At 35.7% G+C, this 13,767-nt stretch overlaps 1 protein-coding gene across 50 annotated transcripts in view; it reads left to right on the top strand.

Moving 5' to 3' along the window:
- The first annotated feature begins 570 nt into the window (after positions 1-570).
- Positions 571-13,767, top strand: part of LOC107809982 (xyloglucan endotransglucosylase protein 34-like) — a 55,064-nt gene continuing 41,867 nt past the window's right edge. For 23 of the 50 annotated variants that reach the window (XM_075253760.1, XM_075253757.1, XM_075253751.1 and 20 more), the window contains exons 1-2: positions 621-1,019; positions 1,935-12,912. In XM_075253760.1, the coding sequence (XP_075109861.1) occupies positions 12,877-12,912 (36 nt within the window). In that variant the 5' untranslated portion in view covers positions 621-1,019; positions 1,935-12,876. Of the gene's footprint in view, positions 1,020-1,934; positions 12,913-13,767 lie in introns of all 50 variants that reach the window. The other 27 variants (XM_075253769.1, XM_075253765.1, XM_075253767.1 and 24 more) reach the window with 12 other exon arrangements.

The raw sequence follows: 13,767 nt of genomic DNA, 5'->3' as shown, positions 1-13,767 counted from the left end.
ATTAGAAAAGAAAATTAGAAAGTGAAGAAACTACAGATAGAAAGAGAGAGAAAAAACAAATAAATGGCAACGCAAGTTGCTCTATCTGTCCATTATCGGTTCTTATTTCTTTTCTATCAAGCAGTATTATTTTTTTCTTTAATAATCTTTTTCATTATTCTTCTGTTCTTTCCTTCAATTCTTCGTGCCTTAAAGTAGCTCAAATTTTGATGTCTTGCCGCTTCATCTTTTAGAAAGATTTTGATGTCTTTCTGTTTCTTTCGTTGTTATATGTAATATTTTTATTACAATGTTTCATCTACTTTGTAACTGTCGTTTCTTTCCATTTCCCCTATTGCAAGCACAAACCAATAATACGATTGTGCCAAGTTGTTATGTTGAAAAGTTTTAATTCTGAGTTTCTTATATTTGGATAAATTAGCTTATCTTGGAGCATGAGAAATCTCGACAGTTTCAAGCTCGTGTTAGTTCCTTGAAATGCTTCTTTCATCCTCCAACACCTAAAATTATTTGGTAATTATGTGACCTCAAAATTAATGGGCTAAAAAATAATAGCAAAATATTATCGCAATTTAAGTAATCGTACCTTGATTAACACTTGATGGTCTTGATATTCTCTTATTCTATAAGAGAGAGTTAAGCAGGTCTCCGTCAACATGCCTGCTTGTGCTATGTGGGTATCTTGGTCATTTCTTCTTAATCTATAATAGAGAGTTATTTCTAGCCTTCCTTGTGGATTTCAAATAACGAAAAAAATCGAAAATATTCAGCTCTTAAGTACGTAACCTTTTGGAATTCCGTTTCATCCCTAAAGATCAGGTTTACCAAATTGCTTCTACTTGGTCTGCTGACTCACACTCCTGAGAGAACACCATCTGCTGTTTTTGCTTTTGGGTAAATGGTGGGCAATATCGGATATTACTTTTCTTCCCCTACAATTTTCAATCAGTTTACACTCTGTTGTTTAGTTTCGCTCTATTCTTTGGCTTTGTTGCTTCTACTCTTTTGATCACTTCCAGGTGAGATCAATTTACCCTTTACTATTTCCATTATCTTCGTGCTCTTCTCTTTCTATGTGGTAGCTTCTCCGTTTCTGTTTTAGCTTGAGAAAATTACTCAACGAATTAGACTTTTTTCTTGCAGCGGGGTGTACTGATCAAATTTGAGGCGAAGCATTTAGACATTCTTTAAATTTTTGAACTAAAAATTAGCAAGAAATTACGTTGAACTACTAAAAATAAAAATCTTGGAGGAGAAAAAATGAAGATAAAAAATATGGAGAAAGACTAAAATTGCAAAAGAAAAATGATAAAATCATTTGTAGGAGCCTTTGATTAGGTGATACAATGTATTTGGACTGTTGTTCCAACTTACCTGTGCAGCAAATGAGTTTGCTTTTCAAATTTTCATAATTATTTAAATTTTACTACTTTATATTGGTCTATTTTCATCTTTCTGTAATTTGTTTTGCTTCTTCAAATTTGCCCACAAGTTTAGTTGGTACAAATCCTTGACAAGTCTCACTTACCTTAGATCATCCGAAGTTTTGTCCTCTCTTGAATCTTCTTACTTTTTCTTTAAGTTGTTCCTGAAAGAAATTTAAAGAAAGGAATTTCAGAAGACATGATATTATAGTTGGTGATAATTTAGAAGTATACAATAAAGGAAAACGGAGCAAAAATTTAGCACTAAATACCCGTTGGAACCTTTTTAACTACTTTATATTGGAGAAATTCATTTACATGGTGATTTCCACCAAACTCATCTTAAATTATTGAAACGAGTAATTTTTATAGTTCAGATGATCATTGGCTTTTAGCTCTGAGTGGAGTGACATTAACTTGATGGATTTTATGAATTTTCGGACAATGGATTTTCAGCGAAAAATGTGGTTTGCCTATTTTGCTTTAATGATTGATGTACACTGTTTGCAGGTTTCTGGAATTAACGTCTAATTACTCTGGCTAACTATTCTGGCTTTACTAGGTAAGCTGTAGACATGTGATTTTTGACCCTCCCCGAAATTTCACCCACTTTAGCATGCAAATATTTTATGTAGGCTTAATATAGTTATTTCAACTAGTTTTGACTCTATTTGCTTTATTTTATCACAAAAAAATAAAAATTACAAAAAATATTTTCTCTTATTTAGCTAGTTAATATTTTTATCTAGTTACTTTTAATTTGTCTACTAAATTCAAAAATACAAAAGCAATTCTAAGAATGTTATCTTAATGATTTTTCTATTTTTTTTTATATTTATCTTTTATCTTTTAGTATGATATTTTGAAAATACTAAAAATAGTTTTGTTTTAACGGTCAGTCTTATTTTAACAGTTATTTTACTTAAGTAGGACTAATTAATAAATGAGGTCGTATTTTAATCTCGTTCGCGGGAAAGAATAAAACTTGGGCTCGAACAACCCATTTTTAGGCCTAATTTTCGGACCTAGCCCATAATAACCCAAGCCCAATACCCCTAAAATCCTAGACTTAGACTATAAAAGGACCCTAGACCTAACGCCTAAAAGGCGTGGGACATAGAGAAAAACAAGAAAAGAAGAAAAAAAAAACAGTGGGCAGCAGCATCATAAAAAGAAAAACGCAGCTGCCTCATGCGAGCAGCTGCTGCCGATCTTCTTCCTCCCAAACAAACCCCTTCTTCTTCACAAAATTCTCAGTTGCTCACCACCTCCAAACCACCACTAAACTCCATTTTTAGCCAAGAAAGTAACCTGAAAACTCCATGAACATTAGCTAAAATCTCCAGCAAAAACAACATGTAGAGCACCATTGTTAGCTGCCTCTTTGAAGTAAAAAACCAATAGCTTTTTAGCTGCAAAAATCACAAAAAATAGCCTCCAAAACAGCAAAAAACGCAGCTAAAATCTGCCAAAAAATGCAGCAAAACTAGTTGTAAAGCTGGTGAAAAAAAGCCCCAAAATGGTAGCTGAAAATCTGCTCAAATCAGTTGAAGATAGCCCTTCGAAATCAGCAAATCAGCTGCGAAAATGATTAAAAAACACAACCATGAAACTCCTCAAAATCCCACCTGAAACCAACGATTTTTTCTCCACGAAGCCTTGCAGATCTTAACCAAAAATGGAGTAGATCAAGTGAAATCTTCTGAAGGTCCGTTCGAGTCCGGCTAAGGTCCTGTTCGCGTTTTCGTTTCTGGCCGTTTGTCGGGTTGTCGATTTCCTCCTTATTTTGTACATTGCCGAAGGTTTGAGTCAATTCTGGAAAGGAAATTATCAAAGGTACATTTCAATTATATAATGCTTATTAAATCCACTGAGTACCATATGTTGCGCTGTGATTTTTTGTCTAGTTAATGGATAACTTCTACTTGTTTAAGCTTTCAAATGCATATTTGGATGAATCAACAAGATGCTCATGGAATTTTACTTCAACTGTTATTATTAATCTTTTATTGGCTTTAATGACGGATATTGGGCTCTTTTTCTTACTTTGGTAATTTGAATTGACCGGAAAATTTGACAATCAATTAATTTAGCATTAACATGCCCTTTGAAAGATAGTAAGATAATTAAATTGGGCCATTATGGCTAATAACCAATGATGGGTTATCTTGCTGTGTGCTTGGTTTTCATTTATTAGCTACATAGTTTTTTTTTTCCTTATTGGATTCTTGTTTAATTAGAGTACTTGTGAATTTACATGTTAAATAATATTGGTCTAAGCTTGCTATGCAATCTGTGGAGTTGGGTTTTAGTTAGACTTAAAAATGAAGCTTTGGTAGATGTGTTTTGTAATTTTTTTTTTTTAAAAAAAACATCAAAGTGGGTTTGAGATTTTTTTTTCCAGTTTTTGACTCAATTAAGCTTGAACCATATCAGGCCCAATTAATAAAAGCTATAAGTAGCCCAATCTTAATAAGAACATCTAGCTGGCCTGTTTTCTTTTATTGATAGAATGCCAAGCTTTTCAGAAGTAGCCGAGTCTTTCTTTTTAGCAAGAATTTCATCCAGAAGTTGGTGTAAGCAATTTGCAAATCACGCTCCTCCAATATTGTACTCCATAATCGATGACCTCCCAACAATCTCAAAGTTTACGAAGAATAATGGACACTATTAGAATGCTTTAGGCACGACTTAATCTATCATCGTGATTACGTATACGTTCGCGTAACATAATTATGATTTTTTCTAAAAATAAATCGGGGTATGCGTCCGCGCACTTCAACAAAACTTTCTTAATATCAATAAAGCGTGATTATGATTCTTGACGCGCCAAACAAAATGGGTACACGTACGCGTGACTCCTTTTAATATAAAACAATCCCATTTCGAATAATGTCACTTAAATTGAAAAAACTCCCCTTATACCCCTTACGGGGTATAGGTATAAAGGAGATGTGACAGTTCTGACAACTCTGCTGGGGATAAGAACCCAGAACTTCTGGTTCAGGGTTCAAGAATTCGAGCTTATTAATGCGATTTTTATTTGGCTTTATTGTTGATATTACTGTATTTTGTGGACTTAATGTGCTAATTGTCATTTACCGCTTTGATATTACTTGAACTGTATTTAATGTCTTCTTATGCCACCCCTCTGAGTCTTCTGAAAATGGTGCACACGTTCGCGTGACCCGCTTTTTCTGTAGAAATTATACCAAATAGATCGAGGCTGGACCAGTAACAAGGCCGGGTAGACTTTAGTGCTCCCGGTACATTGCCCCCTCTTCGGCCCCAATTGTCCGCTCGGGTAAGCCAGGTCTAGAACAATACACCCAGGTTTTAAACCTAGAATAACGCAGCCTCATGCCGGATCCCTAGTAGGAACGCTTGTTTGTATCACGTGCATTTGACTTTGGGAACTCAACACAGGGGTTGGGTCTGTCTAGGACAGGTTTACCCAAATTAAAAGATCATCCTGATGCATCTTACGTGCTACTTGCGCATCTGTTTGTTTCGGCTTGCATGTTGACCAGCTTCTAGAATAGGGAAAGAAAATCAAAAAAGAAAAAAAAAGAGAAAAAAAATAGAAAATCAAAGAGTGAGAGGTAGTTATTGAGAAAATTCTGAAAATCTGCCAAAATTCTGCAAAAAAGGTCATTTCAATATGAGCCAAAATTTTCAAGTGTCATGTTTTCCTGTTTCGTCAAAACAGGGGCAGAACTACGCGGGTTTGATTCTCACCGGATGTGAGATACGTAGGCAAACCTCATCGGTTCCGGCCCCAATTTTCAAAAATCCAAAAAACAAATCTTTAATTCCTCTTTAGAAGTCTTTCTTTAGAAAATCCCGAATAAAATTTTTTAAAATCAAAATATTTTCTACCTTATTTTTAGAAGTTTTTTCCCCAAAGATTCAAAAAAAAAAAATCAAAAATCCAAAAAAATAAATATTTTTCTGTGTTTTTAGAAGTCTTTTTCCCAAAAAATAAAAAAAACAAAAATATTTTCATTCTTCTTTCATTGAAAAGAAATTCAAGATTCAAAATATTTTCTTTTTTTCTTTAGAAGTATTTCTTTCATAAATTCAAAATAAAAGTCCAAAAATTCAAAAATATTTTCTTTCTTCTTTAGAAGTTTTTCTTTCGAAATTCGAAAAAAAAACAACAAATCGAAATCCAAAAAATATTTTCTTTCTTCTTTATAAGTCTTTCTTCGAAAATAAAAAAAAAGTTAGTCTATTTACTTTATTCTTAATCTTCCCGAACTACACAAGATTTGATTCATATTCCCACATGATACATAGGTAGCCCACATCAGGTTCGATCAACCATAGAAAAGAAAAAGAAGAAAAAAAATGAAAAATAAAATTAAAAATATTGATAATAATAAGGACGATTGAGTCCATTCTAACATGTTTTGTTTTGAATTGTGAAAAAATTTGAGGTGGTCGGTTTGTGGTAAGCTGGAAATACAAGATTCAAAGAAAAATGATAACTAACATCGAAGCTGTTACAAGTGCTCAAGAGACTCAGAGTCAGAGGGTTCAACAAGAGTCTATTGTGTTTGAGAAAAATAGAATACTGAAATAGCAAATGACCGAAATGTGTCAAGCATGGGCCAGTGGTCAAGGATAGCCTCGTCATGAGTCTCAATTTGCTGCATAGCAAGAGCAGTACCACTCTCCTGAGTACCACTCATGCTCGTTTGATCTTCCTGCAAACATAGAGAAGCTTGCCCGAAAGATGGTGCAGGAAGAAATGACCCAAAGAGTGAAAAGCTTAGAACAACGGTTGAAAAACATGCAAGGGTTGGCAGGTCAAAAGAGTGTTGCCTTCAAAGATCTATGCATATTCCCCGATGTCCACTTGCTGCCTGGTTTCAAGACTCCCAAATTTGAAAAGTATGATAGACATGGAGACCCCATAGTCCACCTGAAAAGGTATTGCAATCAACTGAGAGGTGCGAGAGGAAACGAAGAATTGCTGATGGCCTATTTTGGGGAAAGCCTTACGGGAGTAGCATCCGAATGATTTTTGGATGGAGACACATCTCGCTGGTACGTTTGGAATGACATGGCACAAGCCTTTGTCAATCAGTTCCAATACAACATCGACATTGCCCCAGACCGCATTTCCCTTTCAAACCTAAAGAAGAAACCAAGTGAAAGTTTCAGGGAATATGCCATTAAATGGAGAGAGCAAGCAGCTCGAGTTAAGCCACCCATGGATGACCACGAGCTAATCACTGTCTTCCTTCAAGCGCAAGAGCCAGATTACTTTTAAAACATGATGTCCGCAGTTGGCAAATCCTTCTCGGAAGCAATCGAAATGGGAGAAATGGTCTTAAGACAGGCAAAATTATAAGTCAAGCAGTTTTTAAAGCCGCAACTCGGGATGTCCGGGTTGAATCTGATAATTTTAGCGACACAAATGAGAAGGTTGAAGAAATCATGATGACATTAGGGCCGAGAAGAGGTCCTAGGAGAACATCTCGAAGGTATGAGTAGCCTCATCAAGTTTTCCATGACTCCCCTGAGCAGTATTATCCTCCTCAGAACCCTCAATACTCTGTCGCTCCACCTCAGTATGTTGTCTAGCCACCAAAACACCCCAGAAGGCGAGCACGAGCATCACGAAATCTCCAACAGCCTCCACAAAACTTTCAGGTGCCCTATAACCCACATCCAAGCCAAAGGTATAAAGAGGAACAAAGGTTGAAAGATAATTTTACACCAATAGGAGAGTCCTATGCAAGCTTATTTGAGAAGTTAAAGCATTATAACATGATTGCACCTATTCCTCCAAATCATGTGGACCCACGTGCGAGAAGCTTTGACCCTTCTAAAAGGTGTGAATACCATTCCAATGCCCAGGGGCACAATATTGAAAGCTGTCGGGATTTGAAAAGAGAAATAGAAAGGATGATCCAGGAAAATCTGATTGTGATCCAAGACAGTGACACCCAGAATATCGCACAGAATCCTTTACCTGCACATTATGATGCACGCTTTGTGGGGATGATGCCTGGTGACATGGAGTTTGAGAATTCTCTCAGGAGCTTGCTAACTGAAGTTAATGATGTTGAAATTGGAGAAGGCTTTGCTGATTCTGATGAGCAAATTTGTGGCTAAATGTCAAGCCTAGCAATTGAAAAGTCATTCCCTCTTCACTAGGAAGGAATCTTGGTAGCTTGTTTTGATGTTTTTTCTATTATCTGGGTTATTTTAGGGTTGTGATCCAGATTTTATTTGTTTTATTGAGTCAAACCCTTCTATCCCTCCATTTTGTCTGTGTGAGTCTTGTCCGTTTGTTCTGTTGCTATTTTCATTATTCGGGTTATTTTAGGGTTGTAACTCGGATCTTGGGTTGTTTGTCTTGTTGTCAAATCCTTTCATCCTTTACTCAATAAAACACAGTTTGTCCTTTTGTGTCATTTTGTTCCTAGTTCTTTTTTCGCTAGTTCTAATGACATGACATGCATGCGGAAATTTTGTCAAGATCTTAGAAACTGATTTAATATGGAATTGGATAATTGAAAAAAAAATACTTTTGAGAATGAATAAAGAGTTGAGATACTTTGGAATTGAGGTCGAGTAAAATTCACCTTCAAATCATGGTGAAGATCGGGCTTGAGGATGTTTAATCAATTGAAGTTTGTTGGTAAGTTTGTCATTAAGGGATGGAAAGTGTCTTGTGACCACGACACACCAAGAAGACAGACATGTTCGTCAATGCTGTGATTGCGAAAAGATACTATAATTGGTGTTCTCAAGGTTGGGAGGCCCTTTTTCTGCTATCCAAACACTTTATACCCTTTGTTACCCCTTTTGAACATGTGTTATTTTCTTTGACCACCATCTTTTGGAATCAAGTTTAGAGTCAAGAGTCAAAAAAATGAAAAAAAGAAAAAGCAAAGAAAAGTCCATGCCCCAAGAGTACAAACTGGGGCAGCTTTTAGAAAGTTCAAGTGAAAAAAAAGAAGAAAAGAATTGTCAAAGGTCCATGCCCTCAAAAATAGAAGCTGTGGCAAACAAAAAAAAAAGAAGAAAAAGAAAAGGAAAAAAAAGAGAAAAGAAAAGAAAAGAAAAAAAAAAACAGAAAGAGAGATGAAAACTAATTTAGGTCAGATGTTTGAAGTACGTTCGACCCGATTCCTTAAAAAATAAGGATACATAGGCAGCCTCACGGTTCGGTCCAACCAAATAAGAATTCAAAAAAAAAAAAATCCAAAAAATCCCCAATAGCTGAAACTGGGGCAGAGAGTTTATTTCACTTTTGAAAGAGTCGATTCCAAGAGTTGTAAGTCCACAACCCCTCATTTTGAGTCCATTTTGAGCCTTCATGCCGACCCTTCTTTCCAACCCTATCCAAAATTCTTTCAAATAAAGACCTCCCAATATGCCTTTAAGAATGCCAAGAGAAGCATGCAATGAGCAATGGTTGTCACACGACATAGAACACTGTCAAGTTGCTCAAAAAAGTAAGAAAAAGAAAAAGAAAAAGAAAAAGAAAAATGAGAGAGTCTTACTAGTGAAAACCCTCACGGGCACAATAAGGCGACGGTAAGTAGAGATGAATAAATGAGAGAGACTTGTTGGTGAAAACCCCTCGGGGCATCGCTAGTCAGTAGTGAGTTGTGAAGCTGATGCAAAAATTGACACGACAAGCCCAACTTCAAAGGTCGTAAGAATGGTAAAATGGAAGATTGAATTAGTTTGATAGATCGGCCATTAAGTTCAAAATGCATGTCATGATCATTAAGGCTAGTTATTGAAAAAAAAGAAAAAAAAAGAAAAAAAACCCTTCCTTCTATCCTTCCCGACAGAGACATTTCTTGTTAACATTAGTTCTTTGCATCACTTGTGTCCTCCACTCTGAGTCAGTCCTTGTCAAAACAAGCAAGAAAAAATTTCAAAATCTGCTACCAGCTTTTCAGTTGCACAAAGTAAATTTGGCCAGCACACTCAGTTGTTACTGTCAATGAGCCTTGAGGATTCATACAAAGGTTCCCCCAAAAAAGACTCTTGTCAGCCTACTTGATGTAAGCAAAGATGACTGGTGATTCTCTCTGACATACAAATTGCTCAAAAAGCAAGAAGTCATTCAAGATATCAGAAAAGGTCACCTAAGCAAAAATCTCCAGTTGGGATAGGGCTGATTGAGCCACAAGTACAAATGATACTAGGTGTGAAACAATTAGGGTTGATGCAGAGCAAAAGTCTCTTGAAGCCGACTCAAGCTGATTAAGTAGAAGCCAAGCTGCCCAAGACTCAGGGCCACAAACCGACTACCATTTTCAAAACTGACAAATTTTTCTTTGTTTGAAACAGGAACAAAGCGGTGCAAGGAAAGTAATTCAAAAAGAGAAAAAATGAAAAAAGAAAAAAAACAACAAAAAAAAGAAAGAAAGAAGAAAAAGAAAAGACGAGAAGAGCCAACAAAGGAAAGTTTCTCAAATATTTGCCTTTATTTGTCTTGCTATTGTGCATAAAATCTTGCCATTGATCTATACATTTTTCCTCCTAGGATAAAAAGTCCTAGTCTGATGGATTTTCCTCCCAATCGAAATCTTAGTCGGATGAATTTTGTCCTAAGGTAAGACCTAGTCTGATGAACTTTCTCCTAGGATCAAAATCTTAGTCTGATGAATTTTTCTCCTAAGATAGAAGACCTAGTCTGATGAACTTTCTCCTAGGATAAAAATCTTAGTCTGATAAATTCTTCTCCTAAGATAGAAGACCTAGTCTGATGAACTTTCTCCTAGGATAAAAATCTTAGTCCGATGAATCTTTCTCCTAAGATAGAAGACCTAGTATGATGAACTTTCTCCTAGGATCAAAATCTTAGTCTGATGAATCTTTCTCCTAAGATACCAAAAAAAGTGACCTAGTCTGATGAATTTTCTCCTAGGATCAAAATCTTAGTCTGATGAATCTTTCTCCTAAGATACCAAAAAGAGACCTAATCTGATGAACTTTTCTTCTAGGATCAAAATCTTAGTCTGATGAATTTTTCTCCTAAGATAGAAAACCTAGTCCGATGAATTTTATCCTTGGATAATAATTAAAAAAAAGGAAGTCTGAATTCGAAAAAAAAGGGAAGTCTGGATTTGAAAAAAAGGGTCAATTTTTAGTTTTCTTGAAATCAGGGGTCCCGCCTGGAGAATAGAGTCAGTCTTTACTTTAGTCAAGCTTAGTTTATAGTTTTCCGCAAGTTCAATCACGCATAGGAGACACATGTCCTAGTCGAGTCATTAATTTTACTCTCATCATTGCATCCTCCATCAGCAGCGTAGGTGATTTATAGTTTTGTTAACAACTCACAAATCTTCCTAGTGTAAACTGGGGCAGAAAAATTTCTTTTGTTTTGTCTGTTTTGTTGTAGAATCAGGTGCCCACCTGGAGAATAAGAAAAAACAGTTCAAGTTTCGAGGAAACCAGTGTAAGTTTCAAAGGAAGACAGTTCAAGTTTCAGCAATCAGGCGCCCACCTGGAGAACAAGGGAAAACAATTTGAGTTTCAAGGGAAAGCAGTTCAAGTTTCAAAGGAAAACAGTTCAAGTTAGAATTAGCAGAAGCTTGAGGCAAGAAGGCGAGTCAACAGACGAGATGATCAATGGAAGTAACCTCAGTCCCGAATTAAAAAAAAAACAAAACAAAAAAAAATAATAAAAGAAAAAGGGAAAAAGGGAGTGAATCCAAAAATGCAGAAGCTGAAACAAGAGGCGGATTGCTCAAGACATGACTGAGGTCACAAGCACTGCATGTCCGATCTTGATCCAAAAAACTAAATAAGAACGAGCTAGCACCTGCAACTAACAAGCGCCAAGGTTCAAATCTAAAGTGTGCATGAAGAACCATTCAAGACTCCAGATCAAGCTTCAGAAGACTTATAGATAGGAATCTTATAACTCATAGTTGACAGGCTTAGTTAGTTTTTTTTTTATTTTTTGATTTTTGGTGTAATAACAGGACCACAGACAGGAACCTCAGCGGAACGACACCTTGATCGGCTCTCCACCTCGGTACTCCATCACCTCATTTACTTATGAACTACACGTGACCTGATTCCTTTATAGCTAAGGATATGTAGGCAGCTCAGATACCAGGGCTCGGTCGCATTCTCTTCCTTTCTCTTAGTTTTGGTCTATCTAAATAAGGGTCGGGTCAAAACCTGTCTAGTCGTTCTTTGTCTGAAAATACTTCGTATTTCCAGTCAAAGAGGGGCAGCTGTAGACATGTGATTTTTGAACCTCCCCGAAATTTCACCCACTTTAGCATGCAAAATTTTTATTTAGGTTTAATATAGTTATTTCAACTAATTTTGACTCTATTTGCTTTATTTTATCACAAAAAAATAAAAATTACAAAAAATATTTTCTCTTATTTAGCTAGTTAATATTTTTATCTAATTACTTTTAATTTGTCTACTAAATTCAAAAATACAAAAGCAATTCTAGGAATGTTATCTTAATGATTTTTTTATTTTTTTGTATTTATTTTTTATCTTTTAGTATGATATTTTGAAAATACTAAAAATAGTTTTGTTTTAACGGTCAGTCTTATTTTAATAGTTATTTTACTTAAGTAGGACTAATTAATAAATGAGGTCGTATTTTAATCTCGTTTGCGGGGAAAGAATAAAACTTGGGCTCGAACAACTCATTTTTAGGCCTAATTTTCGGACCTAGCCCATAATAACCCAAGCCCAATACCTCTAAAATCCTAGACTTAGACTATAAAAGGACCCTAGACCTAACGCCTAAAAGGCGGGGGACATAGAGAAAAACAAGAAAAGAAGAAAAAAAAACAGTGGGCAGCAGCATCATAAAAAGAAAAAACGCAGCTGCCTCATGCGAGCAGCTGCTGCTGATCTTCTTCCTCCCAAACAAACCCCTTCTTCTTCACAAAATTCTCAGTTGCTCACCACCTCCAAACCACCACTAAACTCCATTTTTAGCCAAGAAAGTAACCTGAAAACTCCATGAACATTAGTTAAAATCTCCAGCAAAAACATGTAGAGCACCATTGTTAGCTGCCTCTTTGAAGTAAAAAAACAATAGCTTTTTAGCTGCAAAAATCACAAAAAATAGCCTCCAAAACAGCAAAAAACGCAGCTAAAATCTGCCAAAAAATGCAGCAAAACTAGTTGTAAAGCTGGTGAAAAAAAGCCCCAAAATGGTAGCTGAAAATCTGCTCAAATCAGTTGAAAATAGCCCTTCGAAATCAGCAAATCAGCTGCGAAAATGATTAAAAAACACAACCATGAAACTCCTCAAAATCCCACCTGAAACCAACGACTTTTTCTCCACGAAGCCCTGCAGATCTTAACCAAAAATGGAGTAGATCAAGTGAAATCTTCTGAAGGTCCGTTCGAGTCCAGCTAAGGTCCTGTTCGCGTTTTCGTTTCTGGCCGTTTGTCGGGTTGTCAATTTCCTCCTCATTTTGTACATTGCCGAATGTTTGAGTCAATTCTGGAAAGGAAATTATCAAAGGTACATTTCAATTACATAATGCTTATTAAATCCACTGAGTACCATATGTTGCGCTGTGATTTTTTGTCTAGTTAATGGATAGCTTCTACTTGTTTAAGCTTTCAAATGCATATTTGGATGAATCAACAAGATGCTCATGGAATTTTACTTCAACTGTTATTGTTAATCTTTTATTGGCTTTAATGATGGATATTGGGCTCTTTTTCTTACTTTGGTAATTTGAGTTGACTGGAAAATTTGACAATCAATTAATTTAGCATTAACATGCCCTTTGGAAGATAGTAAGATAATAATATTGGGCCATTATGGCTAATAACCAATGATGAGTTATCTTGATGTGTGCTTGGTTTTCATTTATTAGCTACATAGTTTTTTTTCCTTATTGGATTCTTGTTTAATTAGAGTACTTGTGAATTTACATGTTAAATAATATTGGTCTAAGCTTGCTATACAATCTGTGGAGTTGAGTTTTAGTTAGACTTAGAAAATGAAGCTTTGGCAGATGTGTTTTGTATTTTTTTTTTAAAAATACATCAATGTGGGTTTGAGATTTGTTTTTCATTTTTTGACTCAATTAAGCTTGAACCATATCAGGCCAATTAATAAAAGCTATAGGTAGCCCAATCTTAATAAGAACATCTAGCTGGCCCGTTTTCTTTTATTGCTAGAATGCCAAGCTTTTCAGAAGTAGCCGAGTCTTTCTTTTTAGCAAGAATTTCATCCAGAAGTTGGTGTAAGCAATTTGCAAATCACGCTCCTCCAATATTGTACTCCATAATCGATGACCTCCCAATAATCTCAAAGTTTACGAAGAATAATGGACACCATTAGAATGCTTTAGGCACGACTTAATCT

The sequence above is a fragment of the Nicotiana tabacum genome, chromosome 5 (assembly GCF_000715075.1).
Source record: "Nicotiana tabacum cultivar K326 chromosome 5, ASM71507v2, whole genome shotgun sequence".
In the NCBI taxonomy this organism is placed as follows: domain Eukaryota; kingdom Viridiplantae; phylum Streptophyta; class Magnoliopsida; order Solanales; family Solanaceae; genus Nicotiana; species Nicotiana tabacum.
This window is presented reverse-complemented; position numbering and strand designations above follow the sequence as displayed.